Source organism: Ictidomys tridecemlineatus, chromosome X (genome assembly GCF_052094955.1).
Source record: "Ictidomys tridecemlineatus isolate mIctTri1 chromosome X, mIctTri1.hap1, whole genome shotgun sequence".
Lineage (NCBI taxonomy): Eukaryota > Metazoa > Chordata > Mammalia > Rodentia > Sciuridae > Ictidomys > Ictidomys tridecemlineatus.
In genome coordinates this window covers 87,672,369-87,689,051 of record NC_135493.1, presented here as the reverse complement: position 1 = coordinate 87,689,051, position 16,683 = coordinate 87,672,369, and the positions used below count along the sequence as shown (strand labels likewise).

Genomic DNA, 16,683 nt, shown 5'->3' with positions numbered 1-16,683 from the left:
GAAAAAAAATGCCAGCAGCCTCCAGCAACACCTTTAAAAATATATATTTACAGGAACAATTCCCCATTCTCTGGGACTCTTAGAAAAAAAGGTCCATTTTGGGGAAGTAAAACAAACAGAGGAGACGAGTGTAGCACCGTCCCCGAATCACCAACCTCCAGATCCCCAGGCCTGGGTTGGGCTGGTGCTGAGAGGAGATGAGCTCAGGTGTCTTTTGAACCCACCCTCTCCAGCCTGGAATTGAGACAAGACAGGCTTTATGTCCCCTGTTCCTCCCTCCCAACTCCAGGGACACTTAAAGGGTCCTTTGTACCCGCCCGCAGGAAATTGGGGGGCTGGGAGGGAGGGAGCTGAAAATACGTTTGGTATCAAAAATAAACACTTGGGGGCAGCATGAAGATCACCCCCAAATCCCTTCCTTCCCACCCACCCACCCCATCAGATATAGGAAGAGATGCCTCCCTCTCCCCTATTGAAAAGCCCCATTTAAAAATAGATTATACTATCAAAATGGCAGGGGGTGAAAGACAGGGAAACTTGGAGTACTGGTTGGAGGGGTCCCCCAGACGGGGACCACCCCCGAAAAAAACCCTCCATTGGGAGGTAACAGGCAGGACCCCAGGGAGTTTGGCAGACAAAGGAATGGCTTCTCAGGGGAGAGAACAACAAAAGGGTGTTCCTCCCTGGCCACAATGTTGGTCGAGTAAAGGACAAGCTGTCTGAGAGAAAGGTTGGGGAGGTGGAAATTCCTCTTTCCAGGGTGTGATCCTTTCTTGGTCAAGACTCCTAAACCATTAAAGCGGATAAATTCTTCCTGAACCCTTGGGATGGCCAGGAATAATAAAACAAAGCAAACTAGCTCTTCTACCCACACCCCAAAATGGAGACAGGGCTCCCTCATCTCCCCAAGGGCAGGCTGAGAAATAAATAAAGAAAGGTCCTTCTCAAGCCAGACCCCGATTGTCTTGTCTTAGGGAAAAAAGTAGGGAGATGGGGGAGATGGGGGAGATGTCTTAACCACCCCCCTAAAAGGGTTGGGCCAGGCTCCTCCCAGTGGCCTTCAAAAAATAAATAAATAAACCGCCCCTACCACTGAAGTAGGAGACGTGTAAGGGCGGCCACTGGGGGACTGACGAAGAAGACAGAAGTTGTAGGTTTTCGGTGAAGGAGTTAGTGAGAGATCCTTCTTCCCAGGAATTCCCCACCCCACCACAACCAGAGCTTGAGTCTGTCAGTGAACTATGTTTCTCCTTGAGATGGCTGGCTGGAGAGAAGTTCAGGGTCACAGATGGAGTGACCCCAGAAAGGGTTGGTGGTGGCGGTAGTCATGGCTTCTGGGGCCCTGGGGAGAGCACCACGGGGGTCGAGAGGCCATCCACGCTGATGGAAGGGATGTGCACCTGGGCGCTGCCACTGGACGGAAACTGGGAGCAGAAATAGGGAGAGGTCATGAACAGGGGCCATTCTAGCATCTCTTACCCTCTCCAAGATGGGGGAGGGTGTTCTACCTGGAAGGAGAGCTTGGCTGGGCTTCGGGGTGCGATAGGACTCAGGGTGCTCCAGAAGTGAATGCTGGGGGGCAGCGAGCTGGGCGTCAGCAGCACCGGGGTCTGCAGGGAAAGGAATGGTCAGAGCTCAAGTGAGTAGAAGGTAGGTGAGGGAAAATGGAAGGAACCTGGTCTCAGCCCCACCATATATTTCCTACTCAGACTTTCATGGCCCCTCCTCAAAAGTTCAGACCTAGAATACAACTACTGAGGTCACATCCATGACATCTCTTCAACTCTCACACATCTACCCTTTCCCAACTCCTGAGAGCACACCTCCAATTGCTGAGAATTCACTAGGCAAGACCATCCACCAGACTATACATGCTGCTGTCAAACCTCAGAGTCATCATCCCAACAGTCCACCTTCCCACTCTTACTTCCCATCACAGGAAACTCAATAAGCAAATTCAATAAGTAAACTCAACAAGCAAAAAGCCCCACTCTGAAATCCTACAGACTCTGGGCTCCTCAGTCCCACCCACAAAGTCCCCAGAACTGCCTTTCTTTGATCAAGCTCTATTCCTCCAGCCCTTGCCTCAGCACAGCCAATTACACAGGAAGGCCTGACCCTCTTCCAAGACATCCTCCTTTACTTTCCTCTATTTCCTGTCAATCACGTGCCACAAGCCAATCCCATCCATCCTGGCTGCCATCCCTGCCCCTGCAGACACTCACCAACGTATGCGTAGGTAGCAGGGATGGCGTTAGTGCTGGCCCTGGTGCCTGCACACCAGAGCCAGTTCCTGATCCTGGAGTCCGTTCGGGTCCTGGTCCACCCAGCAGGCTTGGGCTGAGTGGAAGCTCCAGGTCCCGGGGCTTCCGGCCTTTTTGTGGCTGGGTGATTTCAGTGGTGGAGGCCGCAAGGCCACCCACCTGTGCTGTAGTTTCCATAACAACAGCGGGCATCCGGGCTGGCATGCCCTCTGCAGGAGGGACTTCGGGACCAGCCTTGGCAGCTTCTGGCACAAACCCCACCTCCCCTGCAGCTCCCAAGTCTTCCTTGGGCCCTTCCACTTTCACCTCTGGGGGCAGTGACCGGCCCAAACCTGGCTCCACATTCAGTTCTTCCGATTTCATGTTTGGGGCCTCAGGCGGAGTCAGGATGACCTGGGAGAGGAATGAGCACAAAGTGCATGCGGAAGGGTTGTTGGGGTAGATAACCCTTCTCCGGTGGACCACCCATTGAGTATCCTGGGAATCAAGATTTGGTAAAGGAGGCACATCATAGTAGGTTCTCTAACAGGTCATGGGACTTCTTTTTTTTGTTACTGGGGATTGAACTTAGGAATGCTTAACCACTGAGTCACATCCCCAGCCCTATTTTGTATTTTATTTAGAGACAAGGTCTGAATTGCTTAGTGCCTCAGCAACAGCACTTTGAACTTGCGATTCAGCCTCCTGAGCCACTGGGATTACAGACATGCGCCACAGCGCCTGGCCATGGGATTTCTTCATGGAAGTGGGGCAGAGGACTCAAGGTGAGACAACCTGATGTGGGTAAGACTCAAGAGGATACCACCCTCATTTAGGAGAACAATGGTTAGAAAAAATTATTTTTCAGAGTAGCAGCATCTTCCTCATTTGGAAATTCATTAAAATGCAAATTTTAGATGAACACATGGCACATGCCAGTAATACCAACAGCTCAGGAGGCTGAGGCAGGAGGATGGCAAGTTAGCTGCTAGTCTCAGCTACTCAGTAAGACTCTCACCAACTTATTTGAGACTCCGTCTCAAAATTTAAAAAAAAACATAAAAATGGCACTGGGGATGTAGCTCAGTGGTAGAGCGTCCCTAGGGTCAATCCCTAGTACCAAAAAATAAAACAAATTAAAGAAAAAGAGAAAATTCCAGGACCTCTCCCCAGGCCCACATCAATCAGAAATTCTGGGTGTTGACCATTGTGGATCTGTGGCTTAATAAGTCATCCAGGTGAGCACTAAAGGCGGGGAAGCAGTGCACTAAACCAATGATACAACTGGGCACCTACAACATGTTGGGTAACTAATTATTGCACACTTGTTCTCCCCTTCCCTTTTTAGGATCTGTACAGCTCTTCTCCCCATCTTTTTCTCCAGAGCACTTCTGTGTCACTCCTTCCACCATTATGCCCTTTAACAGGACTTCTATGTCTCTTCCACTACCAGCCCTGCCTCTCATTTCAGACCTGTGCATCCATCCTCTTTGTCTCCCTGGCCCTTACTTCATTTCCATATTCCAGGACTTACCTGCAGAGGCAGGCCAGCCTCTTCTGCATCCAGACAAGCCTCCAAGGGGTTTGGACTGGTGCTCCTGCTCCCTGGGGGAGGTGCTGCTGCTCCTGCAGGGGTGGTGTTGGGAAGCACCGAGGCTGGCCGAGGATGAGGGGGTGGCTGTGGCTGCAGGGACTGGATGGTGAAGGTGGAGTAGAGGCCGGAGCGCATGTACTCATTCCGGCTGCTGCGTGCCAGACCGCCTGGGCCTGCTATTCCTGCACCCTTGGGTGTGCCTGGCTTTCCAGAGGCAGTGTCCCCGGGGGCAGCATGTACAGCAGCAGGGGCCACATTTGCCACGGCAGAGGCTACAGATACCTCGGCCTGGGGTAGGCAGTCCTCTGTGGAGCACCTTGCAACCTCGGGGTAGGACACAAACTTGTAGACAAACTTCTGGCCACTCACTTTGCGGATGATATTCTGGGAAGGGAGGAGATAGAACCGAGGACTTTAGAAAAAAGGGTTAGGGTGCAGGGAAGGTGTGGGAGATGTTACTCTTCTCTTGGCATCCTCCTCCTCACTTGCTCCTATTTTTTTTTTTTTTTTTGGTACTGGGTATTGAATCCAGGGGTGTTTGTCACTGAGCTACATGGCTGGTCCTTTATTTATTTTTTTCTTTTGAGACAGGCTCTCAATAAGTTGCTAGGGATCTTGATAAACTGCTGAGGCTGGCCTCAAACTTGTGATCCTTCTGCCTCAGCCTCTTGAATTGCTGGGATTACAGGCATGTGTGTACCACCACAGCTGGTTGTCACACTTGTTCCCAATTTGCTCATCCCTGCCTCAATATGTGGGCTTCTTCCTTTGTTATTCTTTCCCAGATTTCCCTCTCTGGATCCTTCCCCAGATTCTCCTCCTTTTCAATTTTCCCTTCCACAATTCTTTCTTTATTCTCCTTCCATCCCTCTTCCTCCAAGTCTCCCTGTCACTCTTCTTCTCTACCTGTCCAACTCCCCTACCCCCACTGGCTCCATTTCACAGTGGGATTCACTTAGGGGAAAAGATGAGAACCATGTGTTCCTCCTGGCTCCAAGAACCACTGGATAATAGGGTTGGGTATTGGGGCTATCTGCCAGGACACAGTTTTTGAAACTTGCTTGTGCAATAAGACATGAAACTGACTACTGACATAAATGTGGCTCAGTGGTACAGCACTTGCCTAGCATGTGTGAGGCTCTGGGTTCGATCCTTAGCACCACATAAAAATAAATAAAGAAAATAAAGGTATAAAAAAAGAGCTATAGACAACAGATAAGGAACAGGACAAGGTCACTACAGAGGATAGGGTGAAGCCTCATTATGAATTCTGCGATGGGGATTTAAGCTAAAGAATAAGAAAATGAAGTAACTGATAAGCAATTAGATGAGAACATTGAGATATTGGTATAAATACTGGGAGGAAGTTCTCAAGGCTGACTGGGATAGGTCTCTAAGCATGTTTGGGGGTATTTCAGGACATATCTGGTCTGGAATGTCTCAGGGATGTTCTGGTGGTCTCAGAAATGGAATAGAATGAGGTAGTCTCTTAATATTGTTTTGAAAGTTTGAGCAAGAGGAATACGATATAAAATGGAAGAAATGCCAAAAATTATTAAGGGTGTGAAGCCCAGGTCTACAGCTGTTGTGGGGAGCACACGGAATTTGGATGAACTAGTGCTTTCTGGGGAGGTCTTAATGTTACTCAGGTATTTAACAGGGTGGGGCTGTATTTCTCAGGAGAGAAAGGAAAAGGGATTTTATTAATATTCTTTTGAAAGTTTCACTTATGTATGGAATTAAGATGAAATAACTAGTACAAATATTGTGAGGAGGGGAAATCCAGCACTGGTCTTGGCGCCTGAGAACACCAGATGAGGAAAACTTAAAAATGTAGCTATAGAAATAGGATAATAGAATGTAAAAACTGAGACAAATTTTGGGGTGTATCAACGCTGCTCTGGGAATCTAAGCGTATGGAGTGTGGAGCTGACATTATACCTGTTGTTCTGGAGGTTTTAGATAAAGGAATAGAGAAGAAAGAAAAATAACTGACAAAATTAAAATATATTGGGAGTTCCACAGAATGAAGAAAGGTTAGTGTAATACTTTCAGTGTGTTTTTTTCCCCAGTATTGGGGATTGAACCCAGGGGCACTCTACCTCCAAACTATATCCCCAGCCCACCTTTCCCCTTTATTTTTAAAATTTCCAGAGAGGGATTGGGGTTGTGGCTCAGTGGTAGAGCACTCGCCTAGCATATGCGAGGTGCTGGGTTCGATCCTCAGCACCACATAAAAATAAATAAATAAAAATAAAGGTACTGTGTCCAATTACAACTAAAAAAGAAATTGAGAAACGGTACCACTCATTCTCCCAGGCTGGCCTTGAACTTCTGATCCTCTTGCCTTATCCTCCCATGTAGCTAGGATTACAGGCATATGCCACTATGCCCAGCCTGTCAGGATAATTTTGATTCTAGGAATAAGATTATGATATATTCTGGAGTAAGAGAAGATTATGAAATAACTAAGGAAGCCCAGCACTGGTCCAGGAGTTTCAATGACATAATAAGGACTGGTCATAATTGTGTTTTCCCAGTTTGGGCAATAAGAACAAGGCACAAAAACAAAATGTCAGGCAGGGCATGGTGGGACAGTTTTGCGTTGGGGATCTCAAGAGAGTAGGGCGAGGAGGAGTCAGTACTGATATTGCTATAAAAGTTTTAGGCAGGGGCTGGGGATGTGGCTCAAGCGGTAGCGCGCTCGCCTGGTGTGCGTGCGGCCCCGGGTTCAATCCTCAGCACCACATACAAACAAAGATGTTGTGTCCGCCAAAAACTAAAACAAATAAATATTAAAAATTCTCTCTCTAAAAAAAAAAAAAAAAGTTTTAGGCAAAGTAGTAAGACACGAAAAAAAAAATAACTGAGATAAATGTTCGGGGGCCTAGCCTTAGTCTGAGGATACAAGAGGAGGGGATGAGAAATGATATTTTAATATTGTTTTCAAAGTTACTGCTATAGCAACTGATACAAGAAAATTAAATTTGTTATAAATTTTAGTGGGTCCCTGCCCTGGTCTCATAGTGCATACCTTGTCATAGTAATACCGCAAGGCCCGGCTGAGCTTGTCATAATTCATGTTGGTCTTGTTCTTGCGCAGCCCCCACAGCCGGGCCACCTCCTCTGCGTCCACCAGCTTGAACTCACCACCATCCCGTGAAGTCCAGGAGATGATGTGGCCATTGCCTTGCTCTCTCAAAAGCTGCAGCAGAAACTGCCACAGCGTCACAGATGGGTCCATCGCTGGGGAAGCGCTCACGCCATCCCAGAGGTACCTGGAGGACAAATAGCTCAGAGCTGAGAGGCTGTAGACAGAGAAGGGGGTACAGGACAGGAAGAGAATTCCTTCCTTATTGTCTTGTCTCTACCTGTCCCCAAACCCCATCACCCTTCCCTAAATATCCTCAAATGTCTAAGCTCCCCAGTCTACCTTTGGAAGCCTCCTGTAACAGAATGAGAATTTTGGAGGATGGTATAAATGGTATAAATTTTATACATAGGATAAATGCAAACCTTTGGGGGTCAGAAGGAAGACCATGTTTGGCAGAAAAATGCCACTTGGGCCCCAAAGATGTCCACATCTGAATCCCTGGAAGCTGTATGTTATGCTATATAGCAAAAAGGAACTCTGATATGAAATCAAAGTTAGAGATCTTAAGATAGGGAGATTATTATGGTTTATTTGAATGAGCTCAATTTAATTATATGAGTAGAAGGAAGCAGAAAGAGAACTCAGAAATGGGATGCCATCTCTTGGGATGGAGAGATCTCAAGTGTGAGTGGGATTCAACCTGCCATTTTGACTCTGAAAATGGAGGAAGGGTGCTCCCAGCCAAGGAATGTGGGCAGCCAGCCTCTTAAAGCTGAAACAGCCCTTAGCTGACAGCCAGTAAGGAAACGGGGACTTCCATTCTTACAACTTGAGGAATAGAATTCTGCAAACAACCTGAATGAATAGGAAATAATTCTCTCTCCTATTGCCTCCAGAACGGACCACAGTCCTACTCACACCTTGATTTTAGCCTGGTGAGACCAGTATTAAATTTCTGACCTACAGAACTTGAGATAATAAATACACTGTTTTAAGTAGCTAAGTTTACAGTAGGACTAGAAAACCAGTACAATCCCCCTCACTTGACCCCCAACATCTGTACTTTCTACCACATAGATGTCAAGCTTTTCAGGAGGTACCTTTTACCAGTCCCTACAAATACTGTTCATGCATGTGGGGATCCCTTCCTCTGCTTAGCAGTCTTCCTCATTTTTAAAGTCTTAGCGTAAAGGTATTTTCCTTTATGAAGACATCCTGAAACTGAATGCCCACTCTCCTCTGTTGTTTTATCCCCTAGTCTTCTGACTATTCTTGTATATTTTCTGTTTTTGTTGGTACTGGGGAATGATTCCAGGGTCCTGTGCATGATAAACACACAATCTACCACCAGCAGTTCTCCTTCTTGATTATAGCAGTAACTAACTTTGACTGACTGCTTAGTACATGCCAGGCACTGCTCTAACAGACAGGCAATGTGGCCTACTGGACAATCACCCAGGCTCCAGCCAGACTAGTCAGGGTCCAGATGCTGGGTCTGCAACTTATTAGCTGTGTGACCTTTGGCCTATTCTGTAACTTTTTTGTACTTCAAATTTTCTCACTGATCAAATAGGGATAATGACATGCCAACCCCTAAAATAGGAGTAATTATTAACTATTGTGTGGATTAAATATAATATGCTTGGGGTATGCCAATTGCTAAATATTTGTTTCTTATTTATTCATAATTCCTTATCCACTATCTTCAATTCAAAAAGCTCTAAAAACAGAAAGCTTCTTTGTAAGTCTTTTGACAGCAAAACCTGATTTAAAAAAAAACAAGGCCCTTTCTGGTCTTTATCAATCCTTACTCAGTGTGAATGTTCATACATTCTGCTGCAGAAATATGAACGCAGCTGATGACAGAGCTTGCTGAGGGTGTTATGTAACATATCATATGTGCACCATGTTACCTTTCTCAAATCTGAAAAATTCGCAGTTCTGAAATACACCTGGCCCCAGGGGTTTTGCATAAGGGAATGTAGACCTATATTGTTATTTTTATACGTATTGACTCATTGATCCCTCATCACAACACTGGAAAGTAGCTATCCTGATTATCGCTAATTTATAGATGAGGCAACTGAGGCACAAGATGTCTACGTGACTTCCACAGGCCACCCAGCTGTAAGTGGCAGAGTCAGCCATTTGGACCCAGGCAGTTGGGTTCCAGTGATCTAAGCTTTTAACCATCAGGCTAAACTTCCCCTCACACTGACTACTACTTCTCAGTATGTCCCTCAGACAACAGGCTCCTCCCTGTCACTCCATCACTGCTCTTTCCTGACAAAAAATTGAAAATAAACACGAGCCTCCTGTTTTCCAAGGGAATGAACTTTAATCATTCAACGGTCCAACTGCCTGGGATGGTTGGATTAAGAATAAACCTAAATTGGAAGGTTTCAAAGAGCCTCCATCTATTATTTACAGCTTCATTCTTTAATCTGAAACAAAATATACAATGTTCATTCAGTTCACAAAGTCTTAGGCAAGTGTCACAAAGGCCTAAGTGCCAGATTAGAGACCTCACTGAGTTTATCTTGAAGGCTGCTTGTTTCAGAAGCCCAAAAAGTTCAGGGTGCCCCCTGGTGGTGAAGAGAGGCAATTGTGCCAGTTCCTCTGTGCTGCGGCAGAACCTATAGCAGCTAAGTGAAATCTGACAGTCTTAACAGCACGCAGGACTAAGGTTTGCTTATTATCACTTCTCCCACCCAACCCCTAATAAGATTTCTAGTAGGGCTGGGGTTGCAGCTCAGTGATGGAGCACTTACCTCGTATGTGTGAGGCCCTGGGTTCCCTCCCCAGCACTGCAAAACAACCAGGAGTTCTAGTAATCTGCCTTACCCAGATGGGTTTACTTTTCTTCATCTCATTCATTTAGTAAGCATATACTGAGTGCCTACTATGGGCCATGGATGTCAGCTCCAGTGGGATTCACATTTTAGTGGGGCAGACAAAAGAAGAAATAAGGCAAATAAGTATAGAATGGTATATGGTGATAAGGGCTATGGTGGAAAACATCAGGCAGGAAAGGAGCTGTTATTTTTTCCAAGGACAGTCAGAGAGGACAGGGCACTGAGGAGGTGGCTGGCACCTGAGCAAAGACACAAAGGAGGTAAAAGAGTGGGGCTTGTATATAAATGGGAGCAACCAGGGTGGAAGACTCTGAAACTGGAGTGCAGGACAGGCTAGAGAGAAATGAAGCCAGTTCAGTGGAAGGGCATGAGGTCAAGAGAGGCAGTATGAAATGAGAACAGAAGGGTGCTGGGGGCCAGACTGAGTGAGGCTTTTTTGGGCACTGTCAGGACTTGGTTTCTGGGTGAGACAGGAGCCAGGAGAGGGTTGAATAGAAGTGTTGACAGGCTGTGACTTGGATTTTAACAGGATCTCTCTTGCTGTTTTGAAGACAATAGACCATGAGTAAAGGGGCTACTGCAATAGTCCAAGCAGAGACAATGGTGGTGGCAGTCGAAGTGCTGAGAAGTGGCAGGGTTCTGGCTAAAATCTGAAGACAGCAAACAGATGTGCTGACAAGTAGCATAGGATGGGGGTGGGGGTGAGAGAGAGAGAGGAGTCAAGGGTGACTCTTGGTTTGTGACCTGATCACCAGGGAGGATAGCATCATAATCAACTAAGATGGGAGCACTATGTGGGGGGGGTAATATTTTTCTTTTTTTGGTACTGTGGTGCCTAATCATTGAGTCACATCCCCAGCCCTTTTTAAATATTTTATTTAGAGACAGGGTCTTGCTAAGCTGCTCAGGACCTCACCGTTGCTGAGGCTGGCTTTGAACATGAGATCCTCCTGCCTCAGCCTCCAAAGCCACTGGGATTACAGGAGTGTACCACCACACCCAGTGAGATAAGTTTTGAGGGAAGAGCAGAAGTCTCGTTTTGGAGTTTCAGAAGCCCATTAGACACCTATGTGTGTGCTATAAATACTAATTTAAAAATGCAAACCAGTCATACTGCCCTTACTGTGCAATGCACTGTTTTGATCATTTGACTTATTTAGTCTTCAAAACACTAAAGGGTAGATATTATTATTTCCTCCATTTTCCAGATGAGGCAATAGAGGTACAGAGAAGATAAGCAAATTGCCCCAAGTCGAACAGCTGGAATGTGGCAGAGCCTGGATTCAAACCCAGGTGGACTGGCTCCAGCAAGCAACTCTAGCCACCCTTCACCCTCACTTCCCCTGAAGAGAAACACAGAAGGGTAGGATCCTAGAGGGTAACAAGGATGCTGTCCTACATAGAGTGAGCAGGGAGGGCTTCCTTGAGGAAGGGAGGTAGCAAGCCATGCTGACATCTGTAGGAAAGGTACTTGCAACAGAGGGACAGTGTGTACAAAGGCTCCAAGGTGGCCACAGTTCTCAGGAGCGTTCTCACCTCTGAAAATACATTCATGCTGTTCTCCCTGCCAGGGGAGCCATTCCTTCCACTGATGAACTCTTCATGACACAATCATCATGTTCCAGGACCTACCAGGCAGAATTCATTCTTCTAAATGAACCAATACATCAAATAACCTGGCTACTCTTGCAAATCTCCTCTTTGGAGAACAGTCTCATGTTCCTCTGCCCTGTTCTGTCCGTGTGGCTTTGAGCAAGCACTCAGCCTCTCTGTACCTGGTTGCTCATCTATAAAATGGGGATATTTTACTCAGAGTTAAATATTTAAAAAAATCATCTACCTCAAGGGCTTTTATGCGGGTTAAATGTTAATATGCATGAAGGGCTTAAAAATATGTTTCTGGTACATGGCAGACACTCAAAAATGTAAATCATTAGTGTGTCAGCATCTCCCCGCCTCCCCCCACCCAATCCTACATATCAACGTGGCCTATACCTCCACAGACCATCTGGCTGCCCTCACCTCTGTGACTTCAGCTTCTATTCCTCCCCCCACTCTTCTACAGCCATAATGGCTTCCTTGATGTTCTTTCTATATGGCAGGCAAAATTCCACCTCAGAGCTTTTGCAATGGCTTTTCCCTAATTTCCCTGATATGGTTCTCTCTCTAATTTCTTTCAGGCCTCAATTCAACATTTATCTTTCCAAGTGTGGCCTTGCCCTGTGCCAAAGATTTCAACCATTTCAATACTCTATTCCTATCTGCCATAACTTTTCTACTTAGCACCTGTTTAACATACTATCTCATTTTTACTTATTTTGTTTATATAATCTGGCTCCCTCTCTTTTAATAATAAATGTTCAAAAAAGGCAGGAATTTCTGCCTATTTTGTTTCCCCCACATCTCAAGCACTTGGAAGAATGCCTGGTATTCAGTACCAGGTGCTGAGTAAATATTTGAACAGTCCCCAACTTTAGTGTGTGTGTGTGTGTGTGTGTGTGTTTGTGTATGTGTGGATTGGAGATTGAACCCAGGGCCTTGCACATGTTAGGCAAACACACTATCACTGAGCTATATCCTCAGTCTCCCAATGAGCTATATTCCCAGCCCTTTTTAAGAATTTTGTTTTGAGACATGGTCTTACTAAGTCGTCCAGGCTGACCTTGACTTTGTGATCCTCTTGCCTCGACCTCCCAAATTACTGAGATTACAAGCGTGTAGCTGGGATTATAGGCTTGCACTACCATGCCTGGTTCCCTGGCTTTAACTAACATCTTAATTAGCTACATATCCTTTCTTCTCCATCTGCTCCACATGCTGATGTCTGAATGATAATATTTCCCTATTTATTCACGTAACAAATCTATCTTGAGTACCTACTGTATACCAGGTACATTTTTTAGGTGTGGAAGACAGAGTAGTGAATAAGCAAATAAAACCTCTAAGTCCTCACGGGACTCCCATTCTAATGAGGATAGACAGACAATATACAAACTGCAGTATGTCAGACAGTGATAGAGGGCAAAGGGACAAACAAAGCAGGGCAGGGGCCACAGTCCTGCTGGGTGTGAAGGATCAGATGGTCAGGGAGATGTTCACTTTATTTTTACATAAACAGCATGCTTAGAAACATTTTTTATATGTGTGCCTTTATATAGTGTATTTCAAGCACCACAGTGTGACAAACACATGCTTTACTGAAATAACACTACCCAGATGCAATGAAATGAAGTCTCTTAGAAACATCTTTTCTATCTGTGCCTTTATAAAGCATATTACATACACTTCTGTGAACACATGCTTTTGATAAAATAACATTTGCCTTATTCACAAATCAACTGATATTCGTGGAAATATCATACGTGTGTCTTTACATAGTATGTTCCCTGCACCACAGTGTGGTGAACACATTCTTTCGGGGTTGGCAACAGAACAGCACCCTGGATGCAAATGTGTTGGGGCAGAAAGAACAGCCAATGCAAAGGTCCTGAGGCTGATTGTTCCTGCTGGTTTAAGGAACAGTGACGGGGAAGCATACATGGCTGGTGCAGTTACAGGACAGGGAGGTGATGGGGGCAAAGCTGAAGAGGTGACTTGTTTTAGTAACTCACAGGTATTCTTTTTTTTGGGGGGGAGCCAGGGATGGAACCCAGAGGCATTCAACAACCGAGCCACACCCCCAGCCCTATTTTTATTTTATTTAGAGACAGATTTCACTGAATTGCTTAGCACCTTACTGTTGATGAGGCTGGCTTTGAACTTGAAATCCTCTTGCCTCAGTCTCCGGAGCCAGTGGGATTACAGGTGTGTGCACCGGGCTTCTTTCTTTCTTTCTTTCTTTTTTTTGTACTAGGGATTCAACCTAGAGTCACTTAATCACTGAGCCACATCCCCAGTCCTTTATTTTATTTTTTATTTTGAGACAGGATCTTACTAAGTGGCTGAGGGCCTTCCTAAATTGCTGAGGCTGGCTTTTTGAACTGGCAATCTTCCTGCCTCAGCCTCCTGGGCCACTGGGATTACAGGCATGTGCCACCATGCCCAGAACAGGTATTCTTTCTTTAAATGACTCTCCTGTTTTAGAAATAAGGAAACAGGTGCAAGGAGAAAGTGGTTAAGTCATTTATCTAAGGTCACACTGTTGCTGGTATTGGGGGTGGGTGGGTGCTGAGACCAGGTGTGAAACAGAAACAGCTCTGAGGGCACAGGGAACAGTGAAAACAAAAACATGGAGATGGAAACTAATGCAGGGCTTCTTGTGGGATGGGATTAGATGAGAGGTGAACCTCAAACTACATCCTGTACCCTGAGTACTTATTGGAACACCTTTAAAAAATATTTTAATTGGAGATGGACATACTTTATTTTATTTATTTTTATGTGGTTCTGAGGATCGAACCCAGTGCTAGGTAAGCACTCTACCACTGAGCCACAACCACAGCCCCTGCAATACTTTTGAGTAAGATACATAACCTCTCTGTGTTCCAGTTTTCTCAGTACCTATCTCACAGGGCAGTGATGAAGATTAAATGAGTTTGTGAATATAAAGCACTTTGCCTGGTACATAGCAGGTACTCAATGAACATTAGGCTCCTATTGGCATTATCATCAATATCACTAATGTATCCACAGTGAGGAAGGATGTCTTGGTGGTTAACAGTGTCTATGAGGGAGTGCAATGTACACTAAAAAGCTCTGGGTTCAACAAGTACTCAGGCTTATCTACTAAGAGGTAAAGGACAGGGAGGATCACAGACTGATCCAGCACAAGGAATGAGAAGAGAAATAAAAATCTACAGGCTGACCCTCTTGAAGGAGAAATTAAAAGAACTGGGAAGATATGGAGAGTTTGTGTGAATGAAAACATAGGGTTTACAGGAAACCCAATGAACATATTCACTACAAAGGGAGGGGGACGTGGTTAATCTTTTGGGAAGGAAGGAAACAGAAAAGTTCACTGACTCCTATACAACAGTGGAGGAAAGGAAAAGACATCACACAGTGATTAAAAGGAGACGGACAGGGAATAGACTGGGCTACTGATCCACTATTAAAAAGAAGAGAGAAGCCCAATAACTGGAGTCTACAAATAAAGGAGGAGCAATGGACTGATAGTTAGGGCAATGGTCTGATAACTAGGGAGATGTGAATATAAGCATGCAGACTGATCAACTATAAAATTAGGGATTTGGATAAAGCCATGGACTGATGCACTGGGGGTTGGAGGAACCAGGAATATAAGGTCAGATGGAAAGAGGGGTGTGTGTGTATGGGGTATGGCACCAGGGACTGATTTGCTATAAGGACAGGAGAGATGGAATAAACAGGGCCACAGACAGGACCCCTGAAAAGTTAAGGCTAAGAGAAATACACTTAGACGCCATCTACTATTAAGGGGGTTCAACAAGCCACAGACTGGTTCCCAGTAAGTGGGGGGTGGGGGGGGTAAGACCATGGACGAGTCCACTGTAAGTTGGGATGGGGAGAAACATAGGCACGCAGACTGAGCCATTATACTAGCAGGAGAGGGCGTCTAGGCCACAGTCAGATCCACTATAAGGGGGCAATGCCACACATAAGTCCACCAGCCTTGGTGGTAGGGAGTCGAACACCAGCAGGCCACCAGCCAAGCCACATCCTCCGCGCGGGGGCGGGAAGGATACGTGGGGTCACGGACTGGGCCCTCCACCCTCCAGGCCCAGGGCTCACCTGTGCGTGGTGCGGCGGCGTTGTTAGCAGCTCCGGGGGGCGGGGGCTCCATACGCGGCCCCACCGCCCCCCAGGCCCGGGATCTGAGGCGGCGGCGGCGGTGGCGGCGGCAGCGGCGGCGGCGGCAGCACCTAGAAGCCGCCCCTGCCTTTCCCCACGGCTCACGTGGGCCCATGGGGGAGGAGACAGGCGTCCCGCCGCTCGCTGATTGGCCAAAGAGCCACAGCTCTACTGCACAGCTTCTTTGCTTGGAGAGGCGGGCTCTGCCTCAGAAGTCTATGCTGTGATTGGCTGAAAGGCCAATGACTGACAGCAGACTGCCGTTTGAGTCCGGAGAAGACGCGTTTGGCCTCGCTGGTACTTCGTGCTGATTGGCTCAAGACTGATAGATCATGGGCAATTGACAAGACTCATGGGAGCCAGCCTCACGTTGATTGGCCTAAAGGGGATAGATGGCAGACAACCTAAAGTGGGTGGGTCTGATATTCAGCTGATTGGCGGATGAGACTCCTAGACAGCTGCCAAAACACCCGAACAGGCGGCGCTGCACGCCACGCCGCTCAGCGGAAGCAGGACTTATATAGAAAAGGGCGTAGAAGCCAGCAAAGAGAGAGTTGGGTCTGGCTCTGCGTAGGCGGGCAGGGTAACTCTGCAGCGATTGGCTAGAAAAGTCGTATTTAGAACGCAGCAGAGGTAGGAAGGCGGGATAGCTGCCAGACATGCAAAGGATCGTTGAGTGGCAGAAATCAAACGGCTACTAGGAGGGCAGGCTCCAGTCATGTCCAGATTTATAAGAGGGTGGAACCTGGCTCTTGGTTGATTGGGGGGTTAGCTGGACCTAACCTAGATTAGGGGCTGGACTAGGGAGGGTGGGATCTGTGCCTATTGGTGGAGCTGGATCCATTTAGAAGCAGGGGTGAGGCCAAGGTTGAGCTAAGAAGGGCACAGGGTGTTATTTAGGGTACTGGAGGAACTGCTGGGGTACAGGAGAGGGATAAACCTTAGGACAAAGAGGAAGAGGCTGAATAGGCCCATTCTCTATGGCAATTCAAAGGGTGGTGTCCTGGAAAAGGAATGAAGGGTGAGGGGAGGGTCCAGGTTACCAAGCTGAGAAAGGAGGGAAGAGCATAGAATCAAGTGGCAAATACTACAGTAGGACTTTCAGGGTGCTTTAGAGGTTTCACACTG

At 46.6% G+C, this 16,683-nt stretch overlaps 1 protein-coding gene across 2 annotated transcripts; it reads right to left on the bottom strand.

The window, feature by feature from the left end:
* Window positions 1–28: 28 nt before the first annotated feature.
* Elk1 (ETS transcription factor ELK1) lies at window positions 29–15,725 on the bottom strand. 2 transcript variants are annotated; one of them, XM_078034913.1, is made up of 7 exons: window positions 15,496–15,725; window positions 11,323–11,414; window positions 6,872–7,115; window positions 3,778–4,221; window positions 2,226–2,657; window positions 1,509–1,610; window positions 29–1,424 (listed from the first exon to the last, which is right to left on the bottom strand). In XM_078034913.1, the coding sequence occupies exons 2-7, from the start codon at window positions 11,334–11,336 to the stop codon at window positions 1,326–1,328; spliced, it is 1,335 nt and encodes a 444-aa protein (XP_077891039.1). In that variant the 5' UTR covers window positions 11,337–11,414; window positions 15,496–15,725; the 3' UTR covers window positions 29–1,325. The 2 variants fall into 2 exon arrangements, with proteins under 2 accessions (XP_077891039.1, XP_005324085.1); XM_005324028.4 differs by lacking the exon at window positions 11,323–11,414 and having other exon boundaries at window positions 15,496–15,721.
* Between the last annotated feature and the right edge of the window lie 958 nt (window positions 15,726–16,683).